This window comes from Diadema setosum, chromosome 3 (genome assembly GCF_964275005.1).
Source record: "Diadema setosum chromosome 3, eeDiaSeto1, whole genome shotgun sequence".
NCBI classification, from domain to species: domain Eukaryota; kingdom Metazoa; phylum Echinodermata; class Echinoidea; order Diadematoida; family Diadematidae; genus Diadema; species Diadema setosum.
Window position 1 is genome coordinate 45,431,278 of NC_092687.1, and position 16,383 is coordinate 45,447,660.

The 16,383-nt window shown below is 37.4% G+C and overlaps 1 protein-coding gene across 1 annotated transcript; it reads left to right on the forward strand.

Moving 5' to 3' along the window:
* Positions 1-1,612: 1,612 nt before the first annotated feature.
* Positions 1,613-15,468, forward strand: LOC140226616 (uncharacterized). Its single transcript, XM_072307066.1, has 7 exons — positions 1,613-1,772; positions 2,062-2,370; positions 9,652-9,828; positions 10,875-11,156; positions 11,962-12,249; positions 12,682-12,822; positions 14,570-15,468. Exons 2-6 carry the CDS (start codon positions 2,154-2,156, stop codon positions 12,816-12,818), a joined length of 1,101 nt encoding a protein of 366 aa, XP_072163167.1. The 5' UTR covers positions 1,613-1,772; positions 2,062-2,153; the 3' UTR covers positions 12,819-12,822; positions 14,570-15,468.
* Positions 15,469-16,383: the final 915 nt, after the last annotated feature.

The following is a 16,383-nucleotide window of genomic DNA, read 5'->3' on the forward strand; positions in this document are numbered from 1 at the left end:
ATATCAGCACAGTTTTATGGCGCAAGATCTCTTCAATTGGCAGCGGAGTTATCGAACAAGGTACCCATGGATATCTCAAGCAAACCGACAAAGTAAATGATTTTAAGCGTTTTTTTTTTTTTTTTTTTGAAAACATATGTTTTTAACATGTCCGTTGACTAGGCTTACACTGTACAATGTATGTTGCAGCTCTGTCACTTTTCGCCTTGTTTCGTCTCCTCTCTCTCTCCTTCTCTCTCTCTCTCTCTCTCTCTCTCTCTCTCTCTCATGTCTATTTTCACAATTTCTATTAGTTCCTTCCTTGAATGTGCATATAGAGACATCAATATTTTTTCTTTTCTTTTTTTTTTTTTTTTTTGATATGCGCTATACAAATACGGTTTAGTAGTATCACCCTGTGCTGTTGCAGTCACTGGTCAACTGTAGAGGGCTCACTCCCATAGGCTCTCGCGCGAAGCGCGAATCTCGATGCGATGATGATGATGGGGCCCCCGGGGAGGATCCTCGATCGATCATCATCAGGCTAGCTCTGTTTGTTTGTTCCCAGATCCTAGCAGGATGGTGAGTCGAGCCTGTTGTAAAGTGATATTTAAAGCTGTATTTCGGGGTATTATAATGGCAATTAAGATGGATTACCAGTGCATGTTCATTGTATAATGTTTGAGGGCAATAATGCTAACCAATGTTTATTCTCAGGATAGAATTTTAGCTGTCAGTTACAAGCTCCTGCTGCAGCTACAGTGGGAGTGTTCTAGTACTTGTATGTTATGTATGTTGTCTTGTTATTGGGCATTTAATAACGTAGTTTGTAACTACATGTAGTATTCATCCACAGTCGACAAGTCACGCGTAGTGTGTGTATACGTGTTGTTGCATACAGTAGTTTTCTGCGTGTAGTGTATGTATGTCGGCTGAAAGACGCTTGGGCGAAAGAAATTCGGTGGGATAATGTAGACCAAAGTTGATGGCAGGTTTGGAGAAATTGTAAGGTTACGTGAACTTTTAAACTATTGAGGTTGAAGGTTGATTGAAATGCTCTCGTGATCATGAGGGCATAGCCGTGAGAAAATAAACGTGTAACTAATAAGGGGGATTGTTAAAGTTGATAGAGCAGTTAATAGGGTTACTAAGTACCAGGGGAGTTATTGGTAAGGGGTAGCAAGTTAGAGCCGGATAATTACACCGTACACTATAAACGTTAGTTCTCCAGTACTAGTATGTTGTTTACAGCCTCAGCATGTGCAAGTTACAAAACATTACGTTCAGTTGATTTCATTGTGTCTTGATCAAAGCGAAATGAAACAAAAACGAAAATTATGTTGCTTTACTGCAAAGGAAATGGATGGACTATTATTTTGTAGACTGTAACGTTACCTTTGTAGGATTTATTGTTTTTGGGTTTATCGTGGGCGTAAAGGAAACTTTAACAGTTTCAATTGTAATGTAGATCTACCGCCTACCGGTAAGTTCTCACAATCATTCATACGACGTAATGTCTGTAATAAGTTAGTTTTATAGAGAAGAGAACAATTAAAAGATTACTATTTCACTGTGTTATTCTAATTCAAATGTCTAACGTTATTCATTCTCATTTCAGGACGGTGTCAGAATGTCAATGTTAACATCATGGAGTTTTGACGTGTTGCCGTACTTTCAAGAAAACCTCTCTGTTTGTTCGTGTCAGAGGCGTCGTCTGTGATCTATGAGATGTCACTGCTAAACATGGACCTGAAGACACACGACACACTCACAACATCAAACCTCAGATTATTGTGTGTGAATATGAAGATATTCGCAACTGAATGAATATGTTAAGCCTGCATTGGATTGCTGTAAAATGATATAGGGTCTAAGTTTTGTGTGTGTGAAGGGTTTTTTTTTTTTGGTTTCGAGTGTTGTGTTCATTTTGTAGATATCTACAAATAGTTGTGTGTATCAAACCATGTCATGCAATATGACTTATTTAATTCATATTACAATTCAACCTTTTGGTTGCCAATCATGTTATTTTGACATTACCATTTATCTATCTATTTATCTTTTTATCTCATGTTATTACAGTGAGGCTGGTTGGTGGATCAACCCAAAATGAAGGCCGAGTTGAGATATCGTGTAACGGGCAGTGGGGCACGGTGTGTGACTCTAACTGGGATATGAGAGAGGCGCACGTGGTGTGCAGAGATCTCGGCTACTCATCGGCCTCAGCTAGTTATAGGTCATCGCACTTTGGGCAGGGATCTGGACCAATCTGGGTTAGCTGGGCTGACTGTGATGGAACGGAAAACTCTCTGGTTCATTGCCTTCGTTGGCCATGGGGATGTCATCGCTGTACTCACAGTAACGACGCCGGAGTGAGGTGTGAAGGAGACCGTAAGTTTGACTCATTTATTCACGCATTTCGTAATGTAGGCTACTGAGTAACTCAGGCCAAGTTACAGAAATGAAAATAATAATATAAAAATCTAAGATGAAAAAAAAAATGATTTAAAATTGAATTAAAGAAGTCTCTCGCTCGAGTTTTCTTTCTTCATCTCTCTCCCTCTCTCTCTCTCTCTCTCTCTCTCTTTATCTTAAGCCAATTCATACAGTGTTTTATGTACAAGCTTGTACGTCTAAATCAATGCACAATCTAGCGGGAGGCACAGTGATTGTGTAGTGTAGTTTGCATCGCCACATAAATTTCAAACGTGCACAAACTCTCCCTAAATATTTTACAAACGAAAGTCCCTACAATTGAGTCTACAAAGTCTGGTAAAAGTTGAATATTTGTTGTTATTTTTTTTTTCACTTTTAGACTCATTTAGAAATGACTGTACTGCGCTGCTAGACAGGGCAGAGCCAGGCAAAAACTGCCTTTTTTTCCAGTCAAGGTTTTCTCACTTGATTCTGGTACTTTACACCATACTTAACAAAGTAAGCTTCTGCGCCATCTTGAAATCTGTCCCAAATCCAAGATGGCCGCCAAATATCCAAAATGGCCGCCAGAGGACCTAAAAAGTGCCTTCTGTGGTTAAGATTTGTCTGGGGATGGGTTTTTTTTTACTCCATTTGATGATAAATTGTAAGAGGAATAAGATTCAGGGAATTGAAATTAAAATCAGTTTCTTTTTTATTGCGAAAATCCAACATGGCCGCCAGACGCAGCTCCCGAAATTAATAAATGTCATAATAACCGGAGGGCCAAACCCTAAAAATTTGCTTACTTAACAAGTGAGTTCCACTCTCTCTACAAACTAAGTAGACCATGCTTATTTTCAAATTTTTATTGTAACAAACAACATTCCACTGGTCTACCTCAAAAAATTTGTTGCAAAAGCCTCCAAATCCAAAATGGCGTCCAAGATGGCCGCCATATTTACTGAATTTGCTATTTGAAAGATAGAATTTGATAGAAACATCAGATTTCAACAAATGTGATGTCATATGAAAGAGAATAAAATATCCTACAAGTTAACACCATTTTTGTGGGCGATTGTGATAAATGAATTGAGATATAAAGGAAAAACACTCATCTTTTGATATTTTTCTGAAAAAAATGATAATCATGAAAATGCTTGATTCAGCATAAATCGGAAAAAGACTGAAGGATTATCTTGAAACATCATTAAGAATTTTATTTAACATATAATTAATATTTGGAGAAAATTAGGGGTCAGTACCATTTGCGGTTCAGGAGTTATAATGTCTCAAACTTGAAAACTCACTGTGTAAAAATTTCCACTTTAGCTGTGACAAGACCTTGTTGGTCGTAAAGAGAGTCTGCACGCGCCAAGACTTCTACACGCACCACTGGCACTGACGCTTGCAGCAGTGCCAGTGGTGCGTGTAGTAGTCTTGGTGCGCGCAGACTTTTTTGACAAACAAGAGTTTGTGCCTGCAAACTAACTTTTCATACCAAGTGGTAGCTCAGGTGACGCTGATCGTTATTATTTCAAAGTAGATTGTTCTGATATGTTTTTATGCCTCCGCCAACGAAGTGGCCGGAGGCATTATGTTTTCGGGTCGTCCGTCCGTCCGTCCGTCCGTCCGTCCGTACGTACGTCCGGACGTCCGTCCCGTTTTGTTTTTGTCGATATCTCAAGAACCGTGTGGTGGTTTTACATCAAACTTGGTATGAGGGTATATCCTGGGGGATAATACTTTGTTTGTATTTTAAGGTCATGGGGTCAAAGGTCAAAGGTGACAGGTTATTTTGTGAAAAAAAGGTTGAAATTTCATGTTTTTCTCCATATCTCGCAAATGGTTAAAGGTATCTTTATGGAACTTAGTGTATATATATGCTTGTACCGATGGGTAGTGATTATCTAGGAAAGTTTGGGGTCATGGGTCAAAGGTCAGGGGTCAAAGGTCAAGGTCAACTCCTCAAAATTTCACTACTTATATTTATGCAATACCTGAAGGTTTGTTTTTTAACGTGTATTACCAAATATATATTCTGTGGGAAGTTTTTGCCAAAAGGTCAAAAGGTCAAAGGTCAAAAGTAACAAAGTCAAAGGTCAAGTGAAAGTGCTTAATTGCACTTTTTCCTCCATATCTCGAAAGTAACTCAAGGTATCATCATGAAACTTAGATATTTATGCATGTTCTACCTGACAGTGATTCTCTTTGGAACTGTGAGGTCAAAGGTCAAAGGCCAGGTTTAGATAATGCTATTTTACCATTTGATACTGAAATTATACTTTTTCTCAATACCTTGAAAATTACTCAATGCATAAACTTATAAAAGGGTCAAAAGTCAGGTAAAAATCATCAGTTCCCCAAATACCTGCACTCTGTTTTAATCAGTCATCCAATTGAACCTAGTTCTAGGAAAGTGAACATTCAGCACATTGTGGCAAACCTGTCATTTTAATATTTTGCCAATTGTATGAAACTGTCATCACACATTGTCAAGACAATGATTTGTGGCAAACCTGTCATTTCAATATTTTGCCAATTGTGTGAAACTGTCATCACACATTGTCAAGACATTGTACTATAGACCTATTAGGAGAACCATGCATTATGGCGGAGGCATACCAGTCGCCGTAGCGACATTTCTAGTTTTTATACTAAGCTGTCAACAGTTATCAATGTTATGGTTTCTTGAAAAGAAATGGTGATATCTCCGTATGTTTTAGGCTTAATTATTATTATATATATATATATTATATTAATTATTATTATATATTATATATATATATATATATATATATATATATATATATCTTTTTTACATGGTAGAATGTTTTGTGATGCAACTAACCTGCACATATAAATCGAATGTGATATCTCTTCCAATGGTAAACGATTCCTTTAGTGTGTTGCGTCAGAGTCAAATCTTGATTGATAATTTGATGCATTTTTAGAATTTCTTGTATTGCTGTCTGTCATATATATTGTCCTTGTTTAAACCATATTGAGGGTTTATTTATTTATTTTTTTTGGGGGGGGGTGGAGCTCATTTTAGTGTTTGGGTAAGGCCCGATCTTTGATTTAAAAAAAGAAATGCTTCTGTATCAAAGATATGCTTTTGTACTTGTATGTTACTCTGCTGTTGTAGAAACGTGAATGATGATGGCATATGTGTAATAATATCTGATCCGTACATGTCCTTGAAAGCCCTTCTGATCCGAGCACTCCCCCCCCCCCCCGAAAAAATCCGATATGGCGGCAATTAAGTTCTCAAAGTTGCTTTTAAATGTGTTGTGGGAAATTACTTTTCAGTATATTGTTCAAATAACACTGTCCACAATGATCATTCATGCTGTATATTCACATTTCTGAGGGGCCCACATTCTACAAGACTTGCCTTTTTAGTGGGTCCCTCCATTTTTCGAATTATCCACAATGTTTACTTACTTCAAATCACTCGAATTTTATTATAATCTGTAATGATTGTAAGGTGCTACAATTATTGTATTCTTTTCATCCTACATAGTTTTGATCACCTGATTTTCTGTTACCAAAATAGAAGAAGTGATGTTTATATGTTCTTGTCGAAAAATGAAATAAAACATTGAATGGAATTGAATTGAATTTACAACTAAGCATGCTGAAAGTGTATTCACTGTGAATAGATTTTGCTTACATCGTTTAGGCTGATTTCATGTGGGTTATAGTGTCAACATTGAATTGAACTAATGCCAGTGGTAGATGCTTTCACATTTTAGATATCAGGATCACTCGAGAGTGGAAATGTTCATTTTCATTCCTTTTAGAGTGATCTCAGGGATCACTCAAAGAGTGACGAGTGATCCCTAAGGTCACTCTAAAATGAGTGAAAATGAAAAATTTTCACTCAAAATTCACTCTAATTTTACTTTAAATTTACTGATTTCCGTTATTAACTCCTTCAAAAAATGAAACTTCCACTCGATTTTTTTTTCTTTTTCGGAGTAGAATATCACTGGTTTTAAAAATATCTCCATAAAAACCCATGACGGTTTCAAATAGCACTACAATGTTCAAAATATATAAAAACTATAAATAGATAGCACAACAGACAAAATTGTACCAAAATTAGAATAATACATTTAATTTGGTGCAATAAACTATGTCAGCTTTGATGGCCTGCAATCTTGAAGTTTTTGAGTGATTGATCCAAATTTTGTTTTAAAATTTCTATAGCATGGTTGTTTCAAGCTTCTACATCTATTTGAAAGACATTTTTTGCTTCATCTCATCTGCTCCAGAACAATCTACTTTGAAATGATAGCGATCGGCGTCACCTGAGCTACCACTTGGTATGAAAAGTTAGTTTGCAGGCACAAACTCTTGTTTGTCAAAAAAGTCTGCACGCACCAAGACTACTACACGCACCACTGGCACTGCTACAAGCGTCAGTGTCAGTGGTGCGTGCAGTAGTCTTGGCGTGTGCAGACTCTCTTTACGACCAACAAGGTCTTGTCACAGCTAAAGTGGAAATTTTTACATAGTGAGTTTTCAAGTTTGAGACATTATAACTCCTGAACCGCATATGGCACTGACCCCTAATTTTCTCCAAATATTAATTATATGTTAAACAAAATTCTTTAAAATTTTTCAAGATAATCCTTCAGTCTTTTTCTGATTTATGCTGAATCAAGCATTTTCATGATTTTCCTTTTTTCAGAAAAATATCAAAAAAATGAGTATTTTTCCTCAAAATCTCAATCCAGTTATCACAATCTCCCACAAAAATGGTATCAACTTGTAGAAAATTTTATTCTCTTTCATATGATATCACATTTGTTGAAATCTGATGTTTCTATCAAATTCTATCTTTCAAATAGCAAATTCAGTAAATATGGCGGCCATCTTGGACGCCATTTTGGATTTGGAGGCTTTCGCAACAAATTTTTTGAGGTAGACCAGTGGTATGTTGTTTGTTACAATAGAAATTTGAAAATAAGCATGGTCTACTTAGTTTGTAGAGAGAGTGGAACTCACTTGTTAAAGGACAAGTTCACCTTCATAGACATAAGGATTGAGAGAATGTAGCAATATTAGTAGAACACATCATTGAAAGTTTGAGGAAAATCAGACAATCCGTTCAAAAGTTATGAATTTTTGAAGTTTTTGTGTAGTACCCGCTGGATGAGAAGACTACTGCAGTGTATGAATAACTTAGATGTCACATACAATATAAGGAAAATATAAAGAGAATTTCACAAAATTCCATCTTTTGAAAAAAGTACACATTCCCCTGACTCGTTACAGACAAATGTTAAGGGTAATATTATTCCCCCTACCTTTAGAAAGAGGCAAGTCAAGTGCTCTTTTATTATGCGAAAAAAAGTGAAAATATGTTGAATTTTCTTTTACACTTTCTTTATACTGTTGTACGCATATGACTCACAAGCTGTAGTAGTCTCCTCATCCAGCGGTTCCAACACAAAAATTTAAAAAATTCATAACTTTTGCATCGATTGTCCAATTTTCCTCAAACTTTCAATGATGTGTTCTGCTAATATTGTTGCATTTTCTCAATCCTTATGTTTATGAAGGTGAACTTGTCCTTTAAGTAAGCGAGTTTTTAGGGTTTGGCCCTCCGGTTATTATGACATTTATTAATTTCGGGAGCTGCGTCTGACGGCCATGTTGGATTTTCGCAATAAAAAAGAAACTGATTCTAATTTCAATCCACTGAATCGTATTTCTCTTACCATTTGTCATCAAATAGAGTAAAAAAACACCCATCCCCAGACAAATCTTAACCACAGAAGGCACTTATTAGGTCCTCTGGCGGCCATTTTGGATTTTTGGCGACCATCTTGGATTCGGGACAGATTTCAAGATGGCGCAGAAGCTTATTTTGTTTAGTATGGTCTAAAGTACCAGAATCAAGTGAGAAAACCTTGACTGGAAAAAAGGGCAGTTTTTGCCTGGCTCTGCCCTGTCTATGCCGTGTACGTGTACATTACCATACCGCGGCCAACTGTTTGAGTGCAGCGCAGAGTTTCAATTCAAACCATCGAGTTATTTCAAAATGGGTAAAAGTGTCTTAACCGTAAATATTCAACTTTTACCAGACTTTGACGAGATTCAGACAATCTGTTTCAGGTTGTGAAATATTGAGGGCGAGTTTGTAAATGTATAAATATCACAATACGAGGCGATACGAAACTACTAGTCCTACTTACTACAAGTAAAAGAATGATCGCCCGGCCCAGCGCGATGTCGGGCACGAGTCCTACGGTATAGTAGGACCTATACTATTCTGAAAATCTTCTCTTTTTTCCATAATTCTAAGTCAGACAGTTCCGAAGTGCCTATGAAAGACAGAGTTGGTATTCTGAAATTGTTCCCTGGAACAAATTAGGACATCCTTATTCCCGCCCACTGCATTTTCTAATATTAAAGCCAATAAAATTACAAATTTCGTTTGGTATTATGCAAAATCAACCAGTGCGATAACATCCTTACGAAATTATGACGTCTGGTTAAAAACACATGTTTGTATTCACCCGTGATACAGTTTTGAAAATGTACTACTCACAGAAAAAGAAACATTGATTAAAAGAGAAATGCATAAAATGTTGAGTTTTTTTTTTTCAGTTTTTTTCCTAAACAAAAAATAGATTAGTCAGTGTATTTATACATACAGCTACACGCGTGTGGTACATTGACGGTACGTGGTGCAGCTAGCGCGCCGGCTGGATACATCCAGCTAGCTACACGATCGACCAGCGGGCCGGCGCCCGAGGGCAGCGCGACGGCCAGCGCTACCATCATACATAGTGCGCCTGTTCGCTGTGCGTATGTACAGAAACAAGAAAACGCTAATTATGAACCTACGCGGATAATTCTTTCAGAGAATTATATGCACACATTAATACTTCGTTTAGGCATACATTCTTGTCTAGCTATCATGTAATGTATAAAAAAAAAGAAAGATCTGTACATTTAGAGTATACCACTTAGTAAGAGAAGCAATTAACATCATCATCCAGCGACAACTGTCCTAGAAATCAACAGGGTTGAGAAATGTTTGGTTTCGCGAATGCAAAGAATGATTTCACGCCATGCTTCCCTTCCTCTTTCTCTTTCGTCTTTTATAATCGAAAGCTCGATAATAGGCATTGACAAATCTTCTGACAATTGTCTAAATACAAGGTAAATCTTCCAATGTTATTCAAACTCATTTCGGTTTGTTGGTTTCTTTCCCACTCTCTTTCTCATGTATTAAAGGAAGCGATAATGCTGTCAACGAGTCTGCTAGTTCTGGTCTCGCCTACCGTATCAATCGTTTTACATATTACAACGTTCGTAGCGAGCTGACGTTCACTCCGACCGCAGCTGACAATAAGGGCGTACTTCAGTGTCATCTCATCGTCAGTGAACGGTCCCAAACCTTGGAAGTTCAACGTAAGTAGTTTACTTCAATATCTGCAGGGCTGGCAGAGCGTTTTCAAAAGTGGGGGTGGGGGGGGGGGGTGGGGGGGGGGGCACTTCCGAGTTTCATGACCTAACATTAAGCAAGCAAAAAAAAAAAAAAAAAAAAAAAAAAAAAAAAAAAAACCAGGTCTTCAGCGCAAAAACATAACTTTACCGCGCTCACACTTCAAGATCTCTATCTATTTCTTTTTATAGTGCCACTTACGTACTTCCGGGTTAAAAAAGTGTGGGGAGGGGGGCCCAAAGTGATGACACTTTTTGTACTCCATTGTATGGTGTACAAAAAGTACAAAAAGGACCTCCCCCTCCCCCCCCCCCCCCCCGTTCCGCCGGCTATGATCTGATCTACTAGGATCTGCGTACAAGTCAAAAATAATATCATGCTCCTATGTTTTGTCCTCTCTGAGTACTGTTGTAGCTATGTTGGTCGTCAGACATACGATGATTATGACACGACATAACTTCCCCGAGATGATGATGGAATTATTAGTAATGTCCTTGATCCCACAGAAATGTTTAATAACAACGCAGCCCCCCCCCCCCTAAAAAAATAAAAATAAATAAATAAATAATAGTAATAAATGGGAAATGAATAAATAAAAAGAAGAAAAAGAAATATCCATGTTTATCTCTAAAATGAATAAACTAAAGAATTTTGATGTTAGAATTGATCTTGCTGCAAATTAGTGCAGAACACACGAGGCGCCAAAATGATAAAATATTGGTTGTTCGTTAGGTGATAATTATGGACGTTTTATTGATTTTTTTTCGGGAAAATGATTTTTCGTTTTTATGAAGAGCAGATTTTATGTACGTGCTTTAGAAGCTATATCAATACTTGCCAATGACAATAAAAAGAGAACTTAAGGATTAACTTTAGAAATACCATTGATTCCTACTTTTTGATTGTGCAATGTACTGTATTATAATTATTAAGATCGTTGAATGAAAACGTATATAATTTATGAGGATGAATTCTACCATCCGTCTACCTCTAACTCTCGTCTTCTCGACAGACCCTCCAGCAGACAATATCATCTCGATCAAGATTGTTGACAACGAGGACGGACAAGAAACTAATGGCCTCAGGATCACGTGTCACGTCGACCCACGTGACCAACCATTTCCACCAGTGGGAATATACGAGATTGCAGTGAATGGCGTCATAGAGTCAGCTTCAAGCTCCCCTTCCTTGGTCCTTGCGTCCATTCCGAGTGAATGCGTTGAAATCTCCTGCACCGGTATCAACGACATCGGTAGGACGAACGCTACAAAGATTTACTGTCCAAGAAGCAACGGTAAGACAATAAAACGTTGTAAAATATCATAATTTTTAAATCCCATTTTTTTTTTTTTTTTTTTTTTTGGTTAGCAGTACAAGGAAAAATCAATTTCACTTCATATAAGCTTTTCTCTCCAAATATATGAGGATTGGCAATATACCAAACTCGTTATTACTAGCTTTATAGCTGGTAATTACACGTTGATCAATTATATAGCCTATACATTACCTGCGCCCATTCGTGCAAGTATTATGATTAAAGAAATCCTAGCAAGTATGGGTCTTTTCACTAAAAGATTTTTATATTAATATCTTTCTTCATACCCCGAACTCGTCTGTTTTCAATTGGCGGTAGCTAATTTGTTCACGTGAACACAAGGGCTATAGTTGTAGAGTACGTTGTTGTACTCGGTTTTTGTTTTGTTTTGTTTTGTTCTTTATACCGGAAGGTTTAAATTTTAAAATTCAAATGTTTACCGGGAGCGTTAAGGTGTTAATTACATGTTTTTGGATAAACAATTCGAATTTTATAACATAATAATTCTATGAGCATCGTCAACCAAACTCGTCAGTGTCTGGCCCGTTAATAGAATACAATGAGGATTCTCCTTCAACCGTTCAGTGGACTTTGTTCACCTTTGACCCCTCAAATTCTTAATGGGGGATCTTTATTTTGTTTATCAAGGATGTTCATGATTTGGGGAGGATGCGAAGTACTTGAAAAATAAAGACACAGTCCAAAAAAAAATACACCAACAAGAACAAAACAAACAGATTATGTATTTGTGTTGTTTTGTTTTGTTTTGTTTTTTAATTCTTAGGTCACGCGCCTCCAGCGAGTGACATACTCTCCATCGAGACCCAGGAGATCAATGGGGAAGGAAGCCAGGTCATTCTCGTTATTACGTGTCACATTAGTCCTGAGGACCAGCCCTCCCCACACCTTCACACATACACAATCGTAGTCGACAACACCACGCTCTCCTCGTCCAGCATCACCTCGGCTCTCTTCAGACCACACCCACACAACAGGTGCATCAATATCACGTGCTCGGGGACGAACGGGATTGGTTGGACCTACACCAGTCTCGAGTACTGCTTGGAGAGAGGTTAATCTACTTTTAATAATGATTTCATTCGCCTCTGGACGTTGAGAGAGCAAGCGTAAAAATGTGTAATGTGAAATACTACACAAATTATTGTGGATGATAGCTACAATGTTGTCGAATGTTTGACTCTCACCTTCATCCCTACATGCTAGATGATATATTTCTTCAATATTCCTATCATATTCAAATTTATACCTAAAGAATGTAATCAAACTAACAATTTACTTTCGAAACTTTTTGTCATTTTTTCACTCTTGTTTTGAATATGGTTATGATAATTATGTTCTTGAAATGACAATATACAACGTAGATAAAGTATATGAAAAGACGTGTGTGCAATAATGGTCGGGGCCTTTTTCGTTTACCTTCGATTATCCCGTTAATTGTGCTCTGTCAAAACATTACGGTCATTATTTTGGTTTGGCCATACAGGTCCTATTGCTTGTCTACATCGCGGAGCTCTTCAGAAGTCGTCGACCACGTACGCCTTGCTCTTCACAGCGTTGTTCATGTCGATGGTGACCTATGTAATCGTGGTGATGAAAAGAAGAAAAATTATCATCCTCTGAAAAGGTACTATAGACTTCCTTTTCTTTCTTTTTTACTACATTTTCTTCCTCTCATTTTTTTTTTCCTTACCGGCACTTTTTCTTTCTCTTTTTCTATCCTGCCTCCTACACCCCCTAGAAGTGCTCCAAAATCTTTTTACTCTTTTACCTCTTTGCCTCAATCTTCTTCTTCCCGCTCTTTTCTTGCCTATTCAATTCATTCTTATTCATCGTTGGCATCTTCCTCTTCTTCTCCTTCGGATCTTTGGTATTTAGCCTTGTGTAAGTTTCCTTATTGCCAGTCTTAAGATGCATGGGCGTAATGGCAAAGGAGAGCTAAGGGCGGCAGGTTTTATTGTCCCCGCCGAACGAGTTCGAGCAGGGGACTATGAAACGGGCTCCGTACGTGTGTGTGTCCGTGTGTCCGTGTGTCCGTGTGTCCGTGTGTCCGTGCGTCCGTGCGTCCGTGCGTCCGTGCGTCCGTGCGTCCGTGCGTCCGTGCGTCCGTGCGTCCGTGCGTCCGTGTGTGATCAAAATGTTCAATTTGCTACTTCTCTGTCATTTATGAGCCAATTTTGATTCTGTTTGCTTTATATGATAGCACTACATGGGAGCTTTGAAACTTCTACACAGAATTTTAGTTGTGACCTTTGACCTTGACCTTTGACCTATATTGTACATTTTGCTTCAAAATGCTACTTCTTCGCCATTTCTAACCCGATTTCGATTCCGTTTGCTTTATGTGATGGTACTAGGTGAGGGCTTCAAAACTTCTACACAGAATTTTGACCTTTGACTTCTTTGACCTTTGACCTTGATTTTTGACCTATATTGTACATTTTGCTACAAAATGCTACTCCTTCGCCATTTCTAACCCGATTTCGATTCCGTTTGCTTTATGTGATGGCACTAGGTGAGGGCTTCAAAACTTCTACACAGAATTTTGACCTTTGACTTCTTTGACCTTTGACCTTGATTTTTGACCTGCATTGTACATTTTGCTACAAAATGCTACTTCTTTGCCATTTCTAACCCAATTTCACTTCCGTTTGCTTTATGTGATGGCACTAGGTGAGGGCTTCAAAACTTCTACTCAGAATTTTGACCTTTGACTTCTGTGACCTTTGACTTTCATTTTTGAAATATATTGTACATTGGCTACAAAATGCTACTCCTTCGCCATTTCTAACCCGATTTTGATTCCGTTTGCTTTTTGTGATGGCACTAGGTGAGGGCTTTACAACTTCTACACAGAATTTTCACCTTTGACTTCTTTGACCTTTGACCTTGATTTTTCACCGATATTGTACATTTTGCTACTAAATGCTACTTCCGGCGGGGACATATTTTACGCACCGCGTAATTTCTACTTTTCCTTGTAATTTGAAAGCTTTATTCAATACTGACTGGACGCGTGAATGAGAGAAATGCGTCTCCATCTTGTACTCATCCTCCGTGACCGGTTTCTATCTAAGTGTAGAGTAGCAACACTATTTTGAGACAATGGTCTTGGAACAGATTCTCTCGTAACAATAACCAAGAATAACTCAGCTTTCTATTTCAATGCGATTTTTCAAAGCGTTTTGTGCGGTTTGCTGATGTAGTAATGATCACATGCAAACATAAAAACCTAATTTGTATAGCCTCTTGAGGCTTTACCTGTATATCTGAACACTTTAAATGATAGAGGCATTTTCCTCTATTCAGATGTGTCCGTCTAATGTCCTATCCTTCAAATTGTTTCTGTCCTTTCTTTTGCATTTTTCTTATAGATGGAGAGCATAAACTGGAGTCGTGGTCTCATATTCACGTTTGCCATTTCGTTCGACAAAGATAATTCCCCACTGACGGATGTGACAGTAGAGGAGTGTAGTTCATAGAGTCTTAGATCCATATTTCAGTCGAGATCTTACACTATTTAAACACTAAAACGGACAGAATACGTATAGCCATAATGTACAAAGAGGTGGAACTCATACAGCGAATTTGACTATTGTGTCTTACAATTACAAAATGGTATACTCTGTTTAAAATGGACGTGATCTGTAATCAAAATAAATTTACTGGTCTCTTTTTTTTATTAATCGCAACTCAAGTTTGGGTTACCGCAAGGAGAAAAAAAATCACACTTTCCCATCAACATGGGAGATTTAAATGCAGTAAGGTTGATGATGATAAACAGATGATGAACAGAAAACCAAAATATTTCTTATATTTGTAATTACGTCAGTGATGTCGACTGTATATGGACTGATATAGGTAAGAAAAAAAAAGTTATGTTTCTGAGTAAGGATCTTGCATCTTCCTATTTTTTTTTTTATTTTTTTATTTTTTTGGTCAGACCTTGTTCTCAATGCTGAAAGACAGTTGAAGGAAGAGACGTTTAGTCCCCGACACGAGGACAATTTCTTGAAACCCTCACAAGTATGGTTTACTGGTTTTAAAATAGGACATTACTTTGCTTCTGTATCCAAGAATGATAAGTTTAGACTTGAGTGATAAAAGGATTGCATGATTACAATTAAGCCTTAATGCGGTAGCTAATAGGATTGTCATTGTAAACGCATTTACGCAGTAAAGACTTCTTTTGAAGATTGAACAATCACATTTCTATAACACTTGTCTCGTTTCATGATTTAAAGTGTGTATTAAAGTATTTTCAATTCTCAGTTTGTCGAACAAAGAGAAGAAAAGTGTAGAATAGAAATCACGGTGACGAATATTATGCGATTTATAAACAGTTTATTTAAGTGTATAGGGAAGGATATCGATAAAGGCGCCTGTAAGTTGATTTTTAAATTAAAAAAATAGAGCAGTGATTTGAGGGAGAAAAACGAAGGTGGGCGAGTGACGGACGTGACATTGAGACGCTTATGTGTTTGTATGTATGCGTGTATAATGTATGTACGTATGTATGATTGTGTGCACATGTGTAGATAAAAACCGTCTAATTTCGTGTATAATTATGAAGTAAGTGACGAAAGCTAATACTGTACTATTCATGTATTACGCAAACTGCTGCAGATTCTAGGATGCCTATATATGGTGTTCAGGGGGTGTTTCATCAATTTAGTCAGCGCTGACAAGTTGTCAGTCTCTGACAATTTTAGTAAAATCCTTGGTTTTGATTGGTTGAGATGCTCTGGTCACTGACTGTTACTATGGTTATTGTTTGAGACTGATAACTTGTTCTAGTTTTTTAGTTTCACTAAGTTTTATTTCTCCACTTGTACTTAACAGAAAATAAGTATAACAATATCAAACATACAATTCACAAGTCATAAAAATGATAATATAAACAAGAGTTCACATTACACGTATATAATCACGTGAAATAATACATGAATTTCATTACAGATCTTTAAGTGTACAGGTGGGGGAGACCGCTATCAATAAGCAAATCGCTTCCCTTGCATAACGGCTTCTGAACATAATTATATGCCTTGTAACATTTTTTTTCTAAACTGGTGAAAGGAAAGAAACAAACACACGTAGAACAAATAACGTACATCTTTAAAGTATTTTGAATGTCATTTGGCCAAAAAGGACAACACAAGGTGGAATGTATAAAGACGGGGAAAAAAAA

Bases quoted from the DNA above. Each gene is read 5' to 3' on its own strand.
- LOC140226616 (XM_072307066.1), top strand. From the start codon at position 2,154: ATGAGAGAGGCGCACGTGGTGTGCAGAGATCTCGGCTACTCATCGGCC. The intron at 2,371-9,651 runs GTAAGTTTGACT...CATGTATTAAAG, and splicing joins AGTGAGGTGTGAAGGAGACC to GAAGCGATAATGCTGTCAAC. The intron at 12,250-12,681 runs GTTAATCTACTT...TTGGCCATACAG, and splicing joins CGAGTACTGCTTGGAGAGAG to GTCCTATTGCTTGTCTACAT.